At 54.3% G+C, this 19066-nt stretch overlaps 1 protein-coding gene across 7 annotated transcripts in view; it reads left to right on the forward strand.

Annotated features, from left to right (window-relative positions):
• Positions 1-19066, forward strand: part of Zmiz1 (zinc finger MIZ-type containing 1) — a 203617-nt gene that overhangs the window by 162045 nt on the left and 22506 nt on the right. For all 7 annotated transcript variants that reach the window (XM_028893569.2, XM_028893571.2, XM_028893570.2 and 4 more), the window contains 2 exons: positions 9049-9193; positions 18220-18334. In XM_028893569.2, the coding sequence (XP_028749402.1) occupies positions 9049-9193; positions 18220-18334 (260 nt within the window). The remainder of the gene's footprint in view (positions 1-9048; positions 9194-18219; positions 18335-19066) is intronic.

Below are 19066 nucleotides of genomic sequence, written 5' to 3' on the forward strand. Positions count from 1 at the left end.
TCAGGAGGGGACCTCAGTAGCCATTTGGGAATACTGATGTGTCCTTGAGCACCAAGGAGATCTGCCTTAGTGGAACCCATGTCCTCTCAGGATGTAGAGAACAGGCATAATGTAACCTGGCCTATCTGTTAAAGCCATAGAGCCAAGGTTCTAAAAGAAAGACCTCCTCCGGGTTCTCTCCCCTCTGCTGCACACATGGTTGGTTGGTTGATTGGTTGGTTGGTTGGTTGGTTGTGGTACTAGCTCCAGGCATGTTAGGCAAATGTTCTGCTCCTGAGCTACTATCCCCAGGACTTGCATTTTGTTGTTATTGTTCTGTTCTTGAGATAAGGTCTCACTATGTAATCCTGGCTGTCCTGGAATTTGCTGTGTACTCCAGTCTGGCCTTGAACTCAAAGAAATTAACCTGCCTTTCCCAGTGCCTCCTGAGTGTCCGGACTAAAGGCCTGGCCTGTTATCTCTCTTGTTTTACTTTTTACATTTACATGTGTGTGTGTGGAGATCAAAGGACAGCTTGTGGGGGCCATTTCTCTCCTTCCACCTTGTGGGCCCCCTTACCCACCGAGCCTTCTCACTGGTCTGCCTTTGCTCTTTCCTGCTGCAGTGGTCTGCAGCCCCTAGCCAGCGAATGTCCATCCCTACAGCCTAAGATGACAAAGGTCACAACCCGCCACACACTAAGCTGTGGTCTGACTCAGTCTCCTGACGTCTGATAAGAGCTGTAGCTGTCCGCCCACAGGAGGAGCTAGCTGTGGGAGGACCGATGAGCCAGTCCTTCAAGAGGGTAGTCTCCAGAGGTGGCTCCCTGCCAGTTCCCAACCAAAAGCAGCAGCTTGCTGGCCAACATCCCAGCCCAAGCCCATCCTCGGGTCCACAACACTCTGAGAGGACACTTTGCAGAGGTGGGACCGTCTTAAGGGTAGGACACTCGCTTCCTGATGAAAACACACTCTTGACTTGGCACTGAAATGTCTTAGCATCTGAGTCTGAATTGGACCTCTGGGTTACCCACTGCTCACTAGAGCAGTGGGCGGGGCACTTCTCAGACTAGGCGGTTTCTGAGGCCCAACTCAAAGGCAGTATCCTTGGGTCTCCTCTTGCTCAGCCTGGACAGCCTCCGCAGGGCAAGGAACAGCCAAACCGGTTTGGGACTCAGCCTTGAAGGCTCCAGGGTCCCCTAGAGTTCAGTTCCCAGGGTGTGTTCACACGCCTTGAGACACCGCCTTCTGCCGACCATAGAGCCCTTGGGAAGAGGGGGTGGGAGTGAGCAAGCGTATTCTGGAGGCCGGGGTGGGGGTGGGGGGAGTGGCCTGAAGCTACTCTAGGCTGGGCCACACCACGGGATCATTAAGTCCACACCTTCCCGGCCTGAGGAGCTGACAGGAAACTAACGTGCATATCTCAGGCAGGCTGCACACCAGATCTGGCCAGTCCTTGCCTGTGGGACCTAAGCTCCTGTAAGAAGGAGGTGGTCAATGGAAGTGTTCCCAGCCAGTGTGCCAACAGGCAGCCTCCCCTGGTTTTGCCCTTCTTCTTACCACACAGTGATGGGGATGGCAGAGCAGGGAACAGAAGGTGAGAATGATCTGGGAAAACCAAAAGCTGTTGAAGCTCAGGTTTCAACACCCTACCGAGAAAGGCGGCACAGCAGTGTGGCGGTGCCTAAGGAGAGCCTCCTCCCCAGAAAACCAGGGACTGTTGTCCGAACCACCAGAGTCCGGCACCCTGTGACCGTGGAGAAGTCCTGACTCTTTGCCACAGCTGCAGAGTACTTCCCACCCACCCACATGCCCTCCTAGACTCTTCTGTGGAGCTTAGAAAGGGCAAAAGCTGCTCATGGCCACACCGGAAGTTGGGCTCGAGCTCAGCTCAGATGAGAAACTGAGATGGTAGTACTTCCGTGTCTCCCGGTGACAGGTCTGCTCTCAGATATGACGGCACAGCCACTGTCCTGTGGAGTCATCATGTTTGAATCCACCAACCCCCATTCCCTTCCGCCAGCACAGTATTGTCTTGGGCAGCCCTTGAGGCATGAGATATGAGGGTGAAGCCAAGGGTGCCAAACAGCTGGGAAGCGGGAGAAAGCGCTGACTGTGTGCCATCGTGTCCCTGGGCAGATCTCCACCATTCCCAGAAGGGTGAGCAAGGTCAAAATGGCCACCGGTCCGATAGACGGCCACGCCTGTCGAACCCTAAGGCTGCGTTACCATGTCAGTGACTCAGAGCAACCTGGCCCAGTCCAAGACTAGGAGCTCCTCTTGTGGTCACGTGCTTCCTTTGTGGGTTCCTCCTAGGGCAGGGAATGGGGCCATTTCTCCATTTCTGGAGCACCCAGCAGAGGAGGACTCCAGAGGCAGAGCGACAGTTCTGTGGACATTTCTGTTCTCCAGGATACAGGTCCAGTGGCCTGACAGGACTGGGAACAGAGCCATGAGAGCCGAGCCCTGGCTCCTGTCACCCTCCCACCTCCTTCAGGGCACAGTTGGGTTACTCTGAGGACCTTCCCAAGCTGGTTTGTGTGCAGAGGGTGGCTGTGAAGTCTGCCCTAGCCCCTGTTCTCAGTGCCGCTGCAGAGGGTGGGCCTCGACAGGCTGGCCCCTGGCACTTTGGACACAGGAGCTGAGGCAGGCGGGAGTAGATCAGAGTTACGGTGGTTGGAAGAGGGGTGGACTTGCAGGAAGACACTGGATGTGGACAACGCTGAGTGCCGGAGATGGCACTACCCACCCCAGGGAACAGTGAGCATAAAGGTGCCAAGTGGGCAATTTTTAGCATTTATGTGCATTTGTGTGATTCTCCTAGAGTTTGGGAAAGACAGACCACAAGGGACCAGGTCCATTCTCTATTTGTCAGGTGTCTCGGCATCGGAAAGCCTGCAAAGGAGGGTGGCAGGGAACACCAGTCAGACAATTCAGCCTGCAGGATGATATCTGCATTTGTCTGTGAGCTTGTTCAATGCTCCTCTCAGGAGGGAAGGGACTTAGTGCTTCTCATATGAGCGTCCTAAGTTACGTCTGATCTATTGTCTTGGGGCTCCCCAGACCAGGCTATCTATCTATCCATCCATCCATCCATCCATCCATCCATCCATCCATCCATCCATCGGTGTTTTGCTTGCATGTATATTTATGTGAGGGTGTCAAATCCCTTGGAACTGGAGTTACAGACAGTTGTGAGCTGCCATATGAGTGCTGGGAATTGAACCTGGGTCCTCTAGAAGAGCAGCTAGTGCTCTTAGACTCTGAGCCATCTCGAGCCCTGAACAAAAGGACTTCTTACTGTGTATCCCTGGTGAGTTCTAGAGTATTCAGCATAAGTAGGAGGCTCCCAGAGGCCTCTGTCATGGGACCAGGACCTTGTGCTTGGAACATGAAAGAGGAGAATGTGAGAATATGACCTGGCCCCATCTAGAGGGGTAGGAGGTTGTCTTTCTTCTCATGGTTACCCCATGGGAGATGTACAGACACCACGAGCACTAGTACCAGCTCGTGAGCAGAGATGAAGGTGGCAGTTGTCCCCAAGTCACCTACACTGTTGTTTCTGTAAGCTGCCTACATTTAGTCTCATTACCGTGTGGCTGTGTGTATCGTGAAATGTGTCAGTGAACTCTGCAGTGGGTTTTATGTGGTTGACGGTGGCATGGAGATTGGATTGCGTTCAGGAGCCTTGCAGTTGCACTATAGCCCGGGTCTCAGATGGAGTGCTTGATGACTGACCGTCTCCCATACTCTCATGTACTGAGCTATTTCTGTCTGTGACTCACCGCAACCTGTTAGTCATGTGTTAGCTGCGCAGTTCTTGCTAAATGCTACACTGAGTACCGGGACGATGGAAGTGAGCCCCTCTAATCCCATGTCTAGCCCCTGGATATCACGACTCACGGTCCCATCTGCTTCCATTGGGCATAGCCTGACTACCCAGAGCAGGGTGGGTTGGTGACAGGCAGGTTGGGAGACAGACACGTGGTGGGGAGTCCTGTTGGAATTCGTTCCTGAGCTTGGAGGAGGCGGGGTGCAAAGAGAACAGGCTGCTGAGACAGTCAGCTCATCGTGACCACTTGGCTGCACAGGCCAGTGGGACACATTCTCCTCCTGGGACTGGAGCAGACATGTTGGTGGGAGCTCTCCTGCCTCTGACTCAACAGGAAGTGCCCTAGCTCATTCTGCTGCTGTGTCATGGTCCCCTGTGCACCTAAAATGCATGACTAAGATATTTATTGGAATAATGACCCTTCCCAGGGTATGAGTGTGGAAGAGGAGTCTCCTGTGTCTTGCAAGCCTCTTCCTGGCCATTTCAGAGTCCTTGCTGGGTGCCCTAGGTCCCAGAAGCCACCGCGCCTATCCCTGCTGCCCCATGCACACATACACAACCCTCCTCTCCCCAGCTGCCTGGTAGCCATGGAGCCGCTTTGTGCTCCTCAGAATGCCTTTGTTTCTCCCTGCATTCCCTGGTGGCAGCATGTTGGATAAGGCTTCTGTTTGGTTCTCAGCTCCAGGTCTCGGACCACCTCCAGACTGCCTCTCAGGCCCAGCTCCTCCCTGCATCTGGTCCTTTCCAGTTCTTAGATCTTACAGGCACTGAGCAACATCCCAGGCCTGTGTCCACCCCTCCCTGCCTGGCTGCCCAGGGACCTATTTCCCTGTGACATCCGGTTTCTTGCTCCATTTCAAGCTCAAGCCCAACCCCAGCCTGGTGAGGGGCAGCCTCTACTGTGCCCCTGTTCGCCTACTCTCCTAGATGCTGGAACCCAGCCTCTGCTCCCTCTACCCCAGCTGGATCCCATCATCATTGGCTCCCAAAGCCTGACCTCTGAAGCGCCACCCCATACCAGAGGTGTCCAGGCAGTTCCCAAATTAGAGCCTTGCATCTTCTCTTCTCTTTGCCCTAAAGGACATGGTGGTGGCACCTGCTTGGGAGTGTTGATGCAGGAAATGTCTTGAAGGGGCAGAAGTGGAGAACCTGGCTCTTCCATACCCTCTCAGACCCGCTTCCTGGAACCCAGTTAGCAACCCCTATATACCCTGTGTTCTTTCAATTCCACTAGGCAGTGGGCATGCGACCTTACTGTACTCCCCACTATCCCTGGTATAGGGGAACCTAGCTACGTCCTCAGGGACACAGAGGAGCAGAAACACCGTTCTTCTGGGGCCACAGGTGTCTTTGTATGAACTGAAGAGGCACAGCTGCCGCTGGGTAGGAAACTGCCCTTCTCTTCCTGTCCTTGCAGCAGGACACTGGCTGTCCTCCCTCTACCCCTTAGGGAGTAAAGAAGGGGCAGGTCCACATGCAGAGCCTGTGTGGAGTGCGCGCGCAGATGGCTTCATCATCTGCCCTGAGACGTCGACCCACACATGTCTCCCATGAGTGTCTGGAGTTCGTACCTCCCCAGGGCATTGTCTCTGCCCTCTGCCCTGGGGTCAGAAGTGGACAGGCACACCAAGGTCCCAGAGCCTTCCTTCCTGTCACTCTCAAGCACGGGGGCGGTGGGGGCTGATGCTGATCATCATCGGGTGAGCACACAATCACTGGCCATGTGCCTGCAGAGTCCCCCTGTGCTTCAGAGTGGTGACTCGGACCACCCTCACAGCTGCCCGATGACCTTGTCCAGATGTCACACAGTGGTGGTCTGGTTCCTCCCCGTGTGTCTCCCACTGGCTACATGGTGAGTGCTGAGTTGCTAGGGCTGCCTTTCTGGAGTTGACATGCATTGTGGAATCTCTGGTCCTCCAACCCCGTCCCCATCACCACCACCTTTCTGGCTTCTGCTTGCACTCTCCTGGGGACACGGTATACCACATCTGCTCTGCGGAGCAGGCAGTCCATCTTAGAGATTGGAAATTAGCCCTAAGCTGAGGACTCACACGCAGCCCACGTGGTATCGTGTAGCTGGGAAGGCCAGTGTTCCCCGCTACTGCTCCCCACTGGTGCCCACTGGGGACTGCATGAGCACCTTTGGGAGGGACTAGAGGCCTTCCTGGAGGGGCCACCATTACGGAAGCACAATGCTGCAAGGGAGAACAAGAGGAAGTATTTTCTAGGCATGTCATGGCGTCTTGGAGACTAACATATGGAGATGGGGGGCCTGGAACCTGCCGGGCAAAACAGGCTCCAGAGTGAGGAAATGAGAGGCCGTCTCCCATTTCCAAGGCCTTCTGCCTGCCTGCACTGAGCAGGGTGCATTTGCAGGTGTCCCAGGGGCCCTCTAACAACCACTCACTGTGCTACACAGACCCCCTCTACCTACCAGCTCCGGTTTGAAACACGGTCCATGTCACTGTCATTGAAACATCATGTTACACCCGTTGACAGTCAAGGCCTGGAGAGAGCAAGGTCACATACATGTCGCGGGGACTGTTTTGCTCCCAGATTGTTTATGTCCCTTGCCCTGAATCCGAGCAGGACAGCTGACCCCTAAGGTCAGGGTTAGCCAGGACAGATGTGCACAGAGGTGCCTCCTTGCTCACTGGGATCATCTCTAGCACAGGAAGCCCCATCCATACTCAGTAGGTGTTTGGCAGCTCTTTGTCAAATTAATTTAGGTGAGTGACCAGGCGCTTTGGCATTTAAGGTGACAATAGAGTGGAATGGAGCCTGACAATAAAATGCTAGTTAGTATTTGTTGGGAGCCACACATGGTGGCTCTAATTCCGGTACTTGGAAGGCAGAGGCAGGCAGAACTTCTTCAAGTTCAAGGCCAGCCTGGTCTACATAGTGTGGATATCCCAGACTGTGAAGGAGCCCAGCAAGGTTACAGTGGTGCTGGAACACCTCTCCGCATTCCTCTGCAGCCCCCCAAATGCTCAACTCTAGGAGGGTGGCCTTGGATCTAAGTGACATCTGCACCCAGCCCTGCAGGTGACCTGTGCACCTCCAGCTGCTGCGCAGGCAAAGCAAATGTGCCAAGAGCTGCCATGAGGCCAAGCAAGCTGTCCTTGTAAAAGGGTGAGGAGGGATGTGGGATCCTGGCTGATGCTTGAGGATGGAGGGGGCTTGGTGACCTGGGAGTGGGACTCGCCACAGAGAGGGGTAAAAGTTATGACCGGAAGTGTCTCTGATGCCCATCCTGGGACTGTGTGCCTCACCAGCTAGTATGTAGGTTGAAGCCAGTGGAGAGACAAGACTTAGGGAAGCAGGTGGGCCTTCCCAGATCAGAGTGTGCTTAGCCCCACCTGGCTGAGTCTCTCAGTCCCATGGGCTTCTGCCTGGTCTGTCTCTCGACATACTCCCCTTTTGGCTGCAGATTTCCATGTGGTGTTGGTCTTCTGTTGGTTTGCACCCTCCCGAGCATCTGCATTGCTCCAGCGCATTGTGAGGGAACTGCTGTCAACCTGTGTGCTCAACCAGGCTCTCAGCCAAGACAGGGAGAGTGGGGTCCTCTGTGTTGCCTCTCTTTCCCTCCTGGACACAGGATTGTGGCCTTCCGGGCATGTGACGATGTGGCTAACACATGTCTTGCCAGCTACCTTCCAGTCCTCATGGATTCATTATCTTTCCAGAAACTACCCGACTTGGGACAGGGGAGAGGTGGACAAGGCCACCCTTCACCTGTAGGGCAGCCTGTGGTGACCCAGGAAAGCCCTGAATCCCGCAGTGGCCTGGCTGGCACTCAGAGGAGCAGGGCTTGGATCGGGAGGCAGGTTGCAGGCAGCAGAATGCTCTGCATCCGTCCTTTGTGCTGGCAGCAAAGCCTCCTGGAGCTGCAGCTCCTCGGGCCTCGTGCATGGCGTGCAGAGGAGCTTCCAGATGCCTGGTCCCCTGTGTGAGGAGCATAACCAGGGCCTGGCGAAGAGTGGAGCAATCAGAAAACACACCTGTGTCTGACCCAGCCTTGCTGGATAGACAGCTTTCCCTCTAGCCACGTCTAGTGGGTGCTGGGCACTCACTAGGAGCCTCACCAGCTTCCGGGGCAGATAGATGTACGTTGGGGCTGGGGTCCTGTCCTTGTAGTCACTCTGCTCCGCGTGCAGGTGACAGCAAGGGCACCCACAGAGAACGGTAGCACATCCGGGTGTCCACAGCCTCTCAGGGAGAAACAGAAGCTCCCTTGGGGGCTACGGCCCCACCTCCCTCCTTGACCGAGCACTTGTACCCACCAGACAAGCTGAGCAAAGCATCTGGCAGCCTCGGTGAGACCCGTCGGAGCTGTGGGCCGAGGCAGGATCTGTACAGGGCTTGACCATTTGCAATACCAGGCACTCCTGGTCATTGTGCACGTGGGCATATTCCTCCGGTGCTGGCAACGGGCAACTTCAGGTTCCGTATTTAAGTGGGAGGAGCCAGGAGATGAAGACCGCCTGGGGTTCGGCCTGCTGAAGGCATTCCGCCTTCTGTAGGGTTTCTTACGAGCAGGGACACTGTCTATCTCACTACTCTCCGGTGATTACTGTGAATGACTTCGCGTGCCTGAGCCACAAGACAAGAACGAACGAACACACACGCACACGCACACGCACACGCTCACACTGCTACCCTCTGCTATGGAAACCTTTCATCCTTCTAAGCATTTGAGTCCAGCAGAGAGAGAGGCAGGAGGGAGAGAGAGAGAGGAGACAAGCTGGTGTCAGCTCGACAGGAACGTTCTGGCTGGGAGTTTCAGAGAGGCCAGTGAATGCTCCTGGGTCCTCAGCTCCAAAAAAGCCCTGAGTTGTGACTGTGCCTTATGGTTTTTAACATGTCCGTGGTGAGAAGCCAGGTAGCACTAAATGTTCAGAATATGGGGTAATGGGGTCCCCGAAAGTCTGTGGGGGAGCAGCAGTGTCCGGTCACACCCTGATCCAAGGCCTTTGTTGGGCCCTTTCCCTTGGCTCACCCTTAGCTCCATCTCTACCCTCCTCTTCATTGTCTGAACCCTTCGTTGGTGCCTCTAACCTGGTGGCCCTCCACTCTTGGAGCAGATGCTTTTGATCTCTCCGAGAGCATTAGCCTATTTCATAGCTTAAAACACTGAGGCCGTCTCCCAAGAGCAAACCCAACATCCCAAACACCCTGTCTGGGAAGGGTGCAGGGAGGACTTGAGTGTGCCCACTGACCATTGGTCCTTCCTTGCAGCCCTGTTGTCCTCCTGGTGTGAAGAACTCGGCCGCCTGCTGTTGCTCCGACATCAGAAGAGCCGCCAGAACGACCCCCCTGGGAAACTCCCCATGCAGCCCCCCCTCAACTCCATGAGCTCCATGAAACCCACTCTGTCGCACAGGTGAGCGAGCATGCAGGTGCCTTCGGGGATGGGCTACCTGGGCAGGCACTGAGCAGCTATCTTCTGGGTGCCTGGGGTCTGCTTGGAAACCTCCTGTGATGCAAGCCCTGAGAGTGGAGCCTCTGAGAGGCATTTGGGCCTTTAAATCCTCCTAAATGATGTGGCTTCTTCCCCATCAGGCAGAGAGGGAGGGCTGGTTTGTCCCCACCCACCGCCACTTTGTCCTTGAGATGTCTGGCTTCTAGTAGAACATTAGGAATCATGAGCTCAGAGCCTTCCCTCTATCCAGAGCAGGCACTTGGGTGCTCTCAAGGAAACCAGGGGCAAGAGGGTCTCAGGATGCCCCAGGGCTGGTGGTCACACCCCAGCATGGGGCAGAACCAGGCCACACCCATCATACCAGAGCAAGTGAAACTGGGCTGGGACTGCCAGAACCCTGGATCCTAGGCAGGAACAGGCTTGCTAGGGGCTGCCAAGCACCTAGGAACTGGCCAGGCTGCCCTGCACCAGCCTCAGAAAAGCACGTGGTGAGACTGGCAATTCCCTGTTAATTATCTCGCAGGCGCCTTGCTGAGCTGATGCTCTGAGTATTCTGTGGGCTGACCCTGCAACAACAGGGCCCGTCATGCTGTCTGCACCCCCTCCTTGTGGGTCCTCGCTAATGACTGGGGCCTCTGCAGTCGGCTCAGCTCTCATTATCCTGCCTGGCTGAGAGCCTCACGGCCCAGAACATGCTGTAGTCAATCCTGGACCGCATGGTCCAGGCACTGCCAGAACTCAGGGTCAACTTTGTCTTCTCAATCGAATTAACTGTCAGGACCAGAGAGGGCCTCCACGCTCATCAAAGCAAGTGCCCTGCCCGGCCAGGATGGCCCAGCTATGTGTTTACCTGCCATTTCAGAGCACAGCAAGCTGCTCTCCTCCAGGACACTGCCTCACCAGGCCCTGGGCCCAGGCTCTGACAGCACAGCCTCTTCCTCCTGAGCCAGTGTTTCCTAAGGGGTTCGTACTTGGCCTGGAGAGCTGTGTGAGGTGGGGTCTTATAAAGTGTTTAGCATCACGGGCCTTGCCTACCTTACTTTTCTGATGACTGCCCCCTCCCCCTAAGCATGGCAGCCACAAGAATACCCAACACATTTGGGAGACTGGGGATGTCGCCTTAGTTGAGAACTGTCACTCTAGGGAGGCCAAGCTTCTGCCTTCCACTCTTTATCCCTGGTCCAGCTGTCAGTGAATAGGACTTTGGCAATTGATCTGATGATATTTTAGCTTTGACCATTTCATTTGGCATTTGGAGGCAGAGTCTCTCACTCTGTGGCACGGGCTGGTACCCAACTCCTGATCCTCCTCCTGATTCAGCCTTCTGCTAGGATTGTAGTGGTGTGTGTGTGTGTGTGTGTGTGTGTGTTTACCCTGACATCATACTCAGCTGTCTCTTACTAATTCTGCCCAGTCCCTCAGCTCCTCAGAACCACCCTGACTCCCATCACCCCATTAACCTGCCTGTCCCAAGTCATTTTCCTGGAGATGATGGTGACGGGCCAAAGTGCTGTGGCTTCCCACTCAAGTCCTGTCCCAAACCTGCTTGGCTGTGGCTTCTCTAGCCCTGGAGCGTAGCAGGTTTCAACCACTGCCAGTCCTTTGCTAGGTCTTCATCAAGTTGACTCCATATGGATTATTTGTCATTAACCAAAGGCAAGGCTTCTCTTTCCTCAGAAGCTGAATCTACCAGCAGATGAGGAAGGTTCATGGGGCAAAATTAGGAGCTGGTAGCTAAAGGTTGGACAGAGGGAAGCCTGGGTCCTAGAAGGAGGGTAGGCAGGGCTGACTGTTGGAGGCTTCCTGAAGGTAAGGTATCTTGACTGTGGAGGATCCGGGCTGAGGAAAGGCCACCTGCATTCTGTGACCTCAAACTGGCTATACCTAAAAGTACTGTGTGTGAGAAGCTGCTGGCCAGCACCCAGGGTGCCACCATGACAAGTTCAGGGCTTAAAGGTCTCAGGGCCTTAAAGGTCTCATGGGATAACAGACTTCACACAGCCAGTGGTGTGCGAGCTGAAAGGCCTAGATAGCATGTATTCTGTGGCCTCTGGTGGCCTTTCAAAGACAGGCTAGGGAGCTGGGGACCTGCTGGGCATGGATTTGGCTTGAGCCTGATCTGTTAAACTGAATGGAAGTTCCTCTTGGGAGCATAGCAAAGTTGCAGAGCTTAGAAGGCAGCTAAACCGGCTGAGTGGGAAAGTGAGTTGCCCAGGAACACACAGCTGAGAGAGGCGAAGCAGGACACAGAACAAGGTAGTCAAGGGTAGGAAGGGAGATGTTGTTTGCTGGTTTTGATGGTTCTGGAACAGTCTATGCCCCGCTCTCATCCATGGCTTGCTCTAGGTAATTACCACAATACTGCCACATTATGGTGGGGCAGCTGTCGACCAATGGCCAGTCCCTGACTCTTCCTTAAGCCCGGGACTGTGGTAAGGATACTGAGTAACCAGTGACCAGAAGCTGACTGGCCTTCCTTGTAACCCTCGTGCCTATCCCTGTGAGAGGAATCTCTCGTTTCCAGGGGAACTCTGGAGGGCCCCAGCAGCTGCTAAGCTTCGAATGTAAATTCCTAAACATGGAAGCCTAGTGGAAGAGAGCCTTTGCAGTGGAGACACTGACTGACTCTGGCATCTTCACAGGGGCTTTGGCCTTCTTGTTAAGGGTGGAACACAGTATGTACACTGGGAAGTCTGGGGTGTGGTACCCAGAAGATCCAGGGGTTCAGAAACTCTGGGTCCTCCACGAGAGGCTCGAAAACAAGCAGAGGGTAGGAACCAGGGACCTGGAATCCCTACCTGAACCCCCCAGAGGTCTGGAGGGCCCCTGAGGACCGAAGTGTTTCTGTGGCTCAGGTCATTGTCCTGTCCACTGCAAACCATGAAGATGTGGTGGCACCACAGTGTAAGGCCGAAAGTTAGGGCATGAGCTCTCTTCCCTTGAGCTGTGCCCTCTACCTCTGTGAACCCCTGAAGTCCCAAAGAGACATGGTGCTGCCATGTCGCCATGCAAGAGATGCAGGGAGGGACCAGCTACTCCCAAGGCACTCTGTAAGAGTAACTGTGACCTTGTGAAGAAGGGGAACTAACTGTAGCTTGTAAAGAGTGCTCGGCTCCTGTTTTAGCCTCACCATTGGCCGTACCAAGGTCATCTTGCACTTAGCAAAGAGACACAGAAGCAGATTACGTGCCTTCCCCGACAACTCCAAGATGGAAGCTGGGAGGTACCTGGAGATCTAGCCATTGCTGGGGCAGAAGGGCACCTTTGGCATCCCTAAGGTGATCTCGACTTTATCCCAACAACTTCTGCTTCCTCATCCAGGGTTTTAATGAGTGGTTTAAAAAGCCATTTGTGATTAGCACATTGTCTGTATGCAAATGGGTGTTGCCAAGCTAATTAAGAGTCTAATAAATCTTGTTTATCTATTAATTTGATTACAATCAAAGCTGCTGGAGCCTCTGAGATCAAGGGTGATCTTGCTCCTCCTCCGGGGGCAGGGATTTGCTACATCCAAAGAGAGGCCCAGGTGTGCTGGGTAGGGCCATGGCCCAGAGCCAGGCTGCTGTCTTCCAGCTGTGAGTCTGGGCAGTTCCTCAGCCTCTCTGACCCTCAGTCTCCTCATCTGTAGGAAGAACACCAACTCTGGTCCATGGGGATCCCCAGGACTTGTGTGTCCCCCAAACCTTAGCCTGATGTCCTCTTGCCGGGCTCTTTTGTTGCCAGCTAATAGATGAGTGAAAACAGCCCCTGTAGAGCAGGGGTGTGGGTCGGTGGTAGAGCGCTTGTTTTGCACACCCAAGGCCTTGGGTTCAATGACCAGCACTGCAGAAGCAGACCTAAGGTAGCAGCACATACATCAGTAATCCCAGCACAGGGAGGCCGGAGCAGGAGGGACACAAATCCAGGCTGGCCCCTGGGCTACACAGTGAGATCCTGTCTCAAAACAGCAGGGAAAACAAAATAGTCAACTCTTATGTGTCGTTCCTTTTTGCCTGTCTGTACCAACCTCTGTGGTTGTAGGCTCTTCTTGCCCCTAGAAATCTGTTTTTAAAAAGAAAACAAAAAGGGCCATGGAGAAGGCCCTGTGGCCTGCCTTCAAGCCTGACTACTAGGGCCTGATCTCCTGGGACTGGCATGGTGGAAGGAGAGACCAACTCCCACAAGTTGTCCTCTGACATCCACATGTATACTGTGGTACACATGGCCCTACACATGTGTACACACAGAATAATTTTTTTTTTAATTTTTGAGATAGGATCTCACTATGTAGCCCCTGACTGTCCTAGAACTCACAATGTAGACCAAGCTGGCCTTGAACTTACAGAAATCTACCTGCCTCAGCCTCCTGAGTGCTGGAATTAAAGCTATGCACCACTACACCCAGCTAATCTTTCTTTCTTTCTTCCTTCCTTCCTTCCTTCCTTCCTTCCTTCCTTCCTTCCTTCCTTCCTCCCTCCCTCCCTCCCTTCCTTCCTTCCTTCCTTCCTTTCTTTCTTTCTTTCTTTTTTTTTCTTAAAGAAAAACCAAGAGAAGAAAGCTGAGGAGCCACAGTGGTCATAAACAGCCCTGACCATGAGACTCAGGGTTCCACAGTGGCTCCCTGCTGAGCAATGCTTACACCCTCTCTCACACAATGAGCAAGCTACAGGAAGGCGAAGGCCAAGAACCATAATATGGAGACACTTGTTATGGTCTCCCCAAATTAAAACGACCGGGAGCATTAGCCCCCTAGCTGACAGCACAGCCTGGCACAGAGCTGGTACCACTACAGCCAGATCAGGGAAATTAATTAAGAGAATACTCTAATAGCCACTTTCTCCCAAAGCGGCTGCCACAGCTTCAGGAAAGAAAGAACACAGCTTGCTTCCCCTTGCCTTGTGTGGATATCTGTGTGAGCTGCGCAGGGAGAGCCAGGAGCCTGTCATTACAGGCCTAGCTCATTTTCTCGTATCTCACAAGCCTGTACCAATGCTTACAGAGCTGGTACACAGACATATAAGCCATCCATTGTGACTTAGTGTGAAGGGCTCTAGGCAAGAAGCAGGGAGGAGGAAACCAAGGGAAATGCTATTGGTTTCATCACAGAAAGTCACGAAAGGGAAGATGCAGACGAGGCTTTGAGGTATGGGTAGGAGTTTTCTAGCTGGAGAAAGAACAAAGAAAATCTGAACAGCCTTTTACTTAACAGGCAGGAATGATAACTCCCACTGCTGTTAGCAACATCTTTACAAACTTCTAACCTCAGAATATTGGGTCAATGTAGGTACCTACCCTGTGGCCAGGCTGGAGTCCTGGAGACCGAGGACGGCTGGACAGGGTCTGTCTGCCTGACCCTAGGAATGCTTACAGATGAGGAAGATGAGGCAGGCATCATGTGAAGATGGAGGTCACAGAAACTGCCAAGGGCAGTGGGCAGTGGCTTTGCAAACAGATGTGGCGTTTGTTCCCAGCATGCCCTGGGCTGTGGCCTCTTCTCATTCTCTTTGCCGTCACGGCACAGAAGCATCCCACACCTTGCGGGTGTCAACATCACCCGGGCCCCAGGGAGCCAAAGCCCAAGGCAGGAAGTGTCTCTCACATCCCCAGTGCAACTAGGGGCGAGCAGAGTTCAAGCCAATATCCCCGGGCTTCCTGGGAGGGTGCAGGGAACCTGGAAGGGCAAAATGCAGGGCCAAAGGGACAGAGCTGCCCTGGCCTGAGGCGCAATGGCAGCACCCGAGGCTGGAGGCACTTGACAGGCACACGAGATGACCTTCCACAGCCCAGCCCCTCTCATGTGGGACAGGATTTTGAAGCAGGTTTGCCAGGGCAGGACTAGGTCTGGGGGCAGTTTGTGGCATGATTGGAATTCCCATAGAGGGGCAGAATTAACCTAGAGGGGTTATCAGGTCCTTGGGGCTGTTGACTACTACCCTCTTCAGGACAGCTGTGTGGGCCAAAGGAAGAGCTTCTTAGAGGTGACCCCAAACTGCCAGGTACCCATCTGGGCTCTGCATACTGTAGATACACAGTGCTGGTCAGAGAAGGCGGCCTTGGGACACCCTTCCCAATGTGCCCCGCCCCCCGGCCCTTTGTCCCCAGGCCCTCTTGATCTTGGACAGAGGGGAAGGGGGTAGAAGTGAGAGTCCAGGCAGAGGTGACACAAGACAGGCTTGCTGCTGCGGGTGCCTGTGGAGTTGAGAGCCTTTAGAAGGCGATGAGTCCCATGGTGTGCTGGTGGATGCCAGTTCCGCCGTGAGACCCGAGGCCACCCTCCTCTGTGCTCCTCCAGTGTGCACCCCACAGCCCACAGGCTCTGTGCACACTAAGTATGTTGCTCTGGGACAGTGCACCCACCTGCTAGCCAAGGCCCTGGACTGCCCACTTTGGGAATGTTGCTCAGCATTGCTCTCCACTGGCTGTGTGGAGGGTGGAACAGGAAGAGGCTGATTTCCTCTCACAAGGCCCAGCCATAGTGCTGGGGGTAGTAGGGGCCTTAGCTGCAGTAGCCTGGGAGGCCAGGTGGTGAGAGACAGGGCTCCCCCAGAACCTGTCCAGCTGAATCAAAACGTCCATGAACTCAGCCCTGGCCTGGAAGATAATGAGGAACTTATGAAGCAGTTTTGGGGGGGGGGGAGAGACAGACTTTTCCTTTATTAAGTCACCGGAGAGCCTGTGTCTGTCCGGCACACCCAAGATGGGAGTCTAGCGGGATAATGAGTGGCCAGGGGTCTCTTTCTTTTGTGAAAACGTGGCCTGCAGGGTCTCCCAGCCAGGCCCCTTTTGCCAGCTTGTGGAAGAGCAGAGATGCCCCTGCTAACCTGGCCTTAGGCCTCACTGTTTCAGGCTACACTTAGTCCCCAGTCAGCCACCTCTGCTACCAGGCCTTGTTCTGTCTCGTCAGCCATGCCGCTTCCTCATTCTAGCCCTGCTCGTTCCCGTGGACACCGAGAATAACGAGCCTGTGTCACTTTACAGATACCTCTTTATCCCCTTGGGGTATGTCCTGCTCGGCCCCCCAGGCCTGTGCTCACACTTCTGTCCTTGACTGAGCCTCTCGGTACTGATGCTCAGTCCACAGTGGCACGTGTGTTGAGAGAACAGTATTCATCCTTACTGTGTTCTGTGTTGTTTAGTTTGGGTTTAGGATGTGGTTTTCTTTTGAGACAGGGCCTCATACAGCCCAGGCTAGACTCAAACTTTCTACGTAGCCCAGGATGGCCTTGAACTTCTGATTCTCTTGTCTCCCACTCTTGAGATTATAGGCTTATTGTAGATGTTTATATCCGGGCTGTTTGTGCAACGTTGGAGTCGAGCCCTCTTCCAACGGAGCTCCCCCCCCCATCCGTCACTGTGGTCGGCTCTCTCGTGCTGACTGGGCATCGAGACCCACTCCTGTATTGGGGGAAAGCGTGAGGACATGCTCTCGGTCTCTGCTCACAAAAGAGAGTACAGGAAGCTGCCTCAAGGGAGACCTGTGGACTGAGCTAGTGAGAGGAGTGTCCAGGACTGCTTTCCAGTTTGGCCACTACCTGGCTAGACGGCGGGGTCCAGAACACTCTGTAACCACCGTGGAGGGTGAGAGGAGAGGCCACAGTGGCTGAGCTCTAGAAAATACGGCGTTGGCCCTGTACTGCTTCCTCCTTGCTCAGGACTAGTTCAAGGCCTGGTCCTCGTCTGGCTTGTCTGTTTAATCCACTCTGTCCCACGACACTCTTGGATTGGGCTCACTCTAGACTCTGGAGTAGAGGCGGGGAAGATAATAGTCAAATGTGTAATACAAGAGTGGTGAAGCGCTGTGAAAAATACGTAAAAAAAAAAAAAAAAAAAAAAGTGTGGGGTGCTTTTTATATGATGAGGGATAGGAAGGCTTTCCCAGGAGGTGACTTTCCAGAGAAACAAGAAGGAAGTGAGCATAGACCGATAGAGGCAGAGTGGTGAATAGCTGTGAAAAATACGTAAAAGACAGCATGGGGTGCTTTTTGTATGACGAGAAATAGGAAGGCTTTCCCGGGAGGTGACTTTCCAGAGAAACAAGAAGTGAGCATCAGCCAGTGGAGGCAGATCCAGGGGAGAGGGTGTCACAGATGAAGGTGTTCTGCTGCTCTGGGGCATGGGTGTGGGGTTTTACGACTCTCACTGAGGAAGTGCAGGTGACCTCCAGTAGGGCTAGGGACCTTGGCCACTCTTAATGCTGTGACTCACTTTGGATGCCTCTCATTCCTCCCCCCACCTCGGCTTGGCTGCAAGGCCTCACTGAGTGCTCGAGGTAAACCCGAGACTGGACTGGAGGAAGTAGATTCCTGGCTTCTGATAGGAATAGGCTCTTTGGAAGGAGCTCCCTGTATAGGTGGCCAGGGCTGGGCTGGGGTGAGGAGGTGAGGTTCAGGCTTGGGAACGAGCTGGTGGGATAGATCATTCTGGAGTGCATTTGGACTTTGCCCAGTCAACACTGGAAGCTGATGGTGCTGACTCGTAGGTGAGGGAAGGTCTTAGCCAGGCAGGGATGTGCACAGGACTGGAAGGTGGGGCGTAAGGCACCCAGGCAGCAGGCTTTGCTTGCTTGGTCCTGGGCCCCAGAGGAAGGGTGACAGGGTGACCTAAGCCTGAATTCCCAAGACCAGGTCAGTAGGACTCAACAGCTAGTTTGTCATGAACCGCTGAGAGCAAGAAGTGGGACCAGGCTGTCCCTAGTGGAGACAATGTCTAGGTCCTGGCTGATTCTGGAGGGTTCATGGACAGTCAGCATGCTTGAAGGAGGGGGCTTAGAGTGAGCTTTAGGTCACGATGGTTTCTTCGGTGCGTAGCTGCTGGACTGTGGGCAGAGATGGGGAAGAGTTGCTTCTGCCTGGCCTGTTCCCATGGAAGGTGCATCTTTTCTGCATCAAGTGCTCTCCTAAGCCTGAAGTCCCAGGACTCCCTGGGGTGTGGGTCAGCTAGGATGGTGAGGTGAAGACACTGTCACCTGAGCCCTGCCCCAGCTCTAAAGACCTCTTCTCTCTTTGCAGTGATGGGTCATTTCCTTATGACTCTGTCCCTTGGCAGCAGAACACCAATCAGCCTCCCGGCTCCCTCTCCGTGGTCACCACGGTGTGGGGAGTGACCAACACATCCCAGAGTCAGGTAAGAACCTGTCCCACCCCCTTCCATGGCTCCTTCTAGGCACAAGTGTCCCTTATCTACCCCCCCTCCCCAGGGGAGAGGTTCTCCGGGGAACCATGCCATGACAGTCCTCTTCACTGTCTGAAGCCAGTTCTAGGACATATCCAGCCACAGACCACATCACTCCAGAAAGGGTACACACCAGGTCCCAGGGGGCGGGGGGCCACACCCATTGTAGGGCCTTCTGGGAGAGAAGAGGGAGGTTTGCATCTGGCAGGCAGGCCACAGGTTCTCTTCTGAGACCGTATTGATTCCAGTTGTGTTAACAGACTCCCCGTGTGTGACTGCCTTCAGGCTCCCAAGCTGGAAACCCTTGACCCTGAATGACCTGGATTAGGTTTTACCAAGATGTTCCCTTTCAGTCAAGGGTGCCTTAACCTGACAAGCCCCAGATGCCTTCCTAATCAAGCCTGTTTCCATTCATGTGTCTTCCTCTGTTCTCTCTCCTCCTCACCTCTGTCCTAACCACTGAACTTGGGCCGGACCACCCTGGAGGGAGTCATCATGCTTCCCTGGGGTCTCCATCCACAGACAACCCCTAGGCACCCGGGCCCTATTGCAAGATTGGGGCTGAGGAGGGCCTCAACTCAGTGCTTGCCAAGTGCGACTCACCTGCCTCATACCCCTCTCTCGAGCCTGGGGACCACTTGAGCTGGCATTGTGAGCCTTTGCCCCACTCGATCCTGCCTGAAG

This window comes from Peromyscus leucopus, chromosome 9 (genome assembly GCF_004664715.2).
Source record: "Peromyscus leucopus breed LL Stock chromosome 9, UCI_PerLeu_2.1, whole genome shotgun sequence".
Classification (NCBI taxonomy): domain Eukaryota; kingdom Metazoa; phylum Chordata; class Mammalia; order Rodentia; family Cricetidae; genus Peromyscus; species Peromyscus leucopus.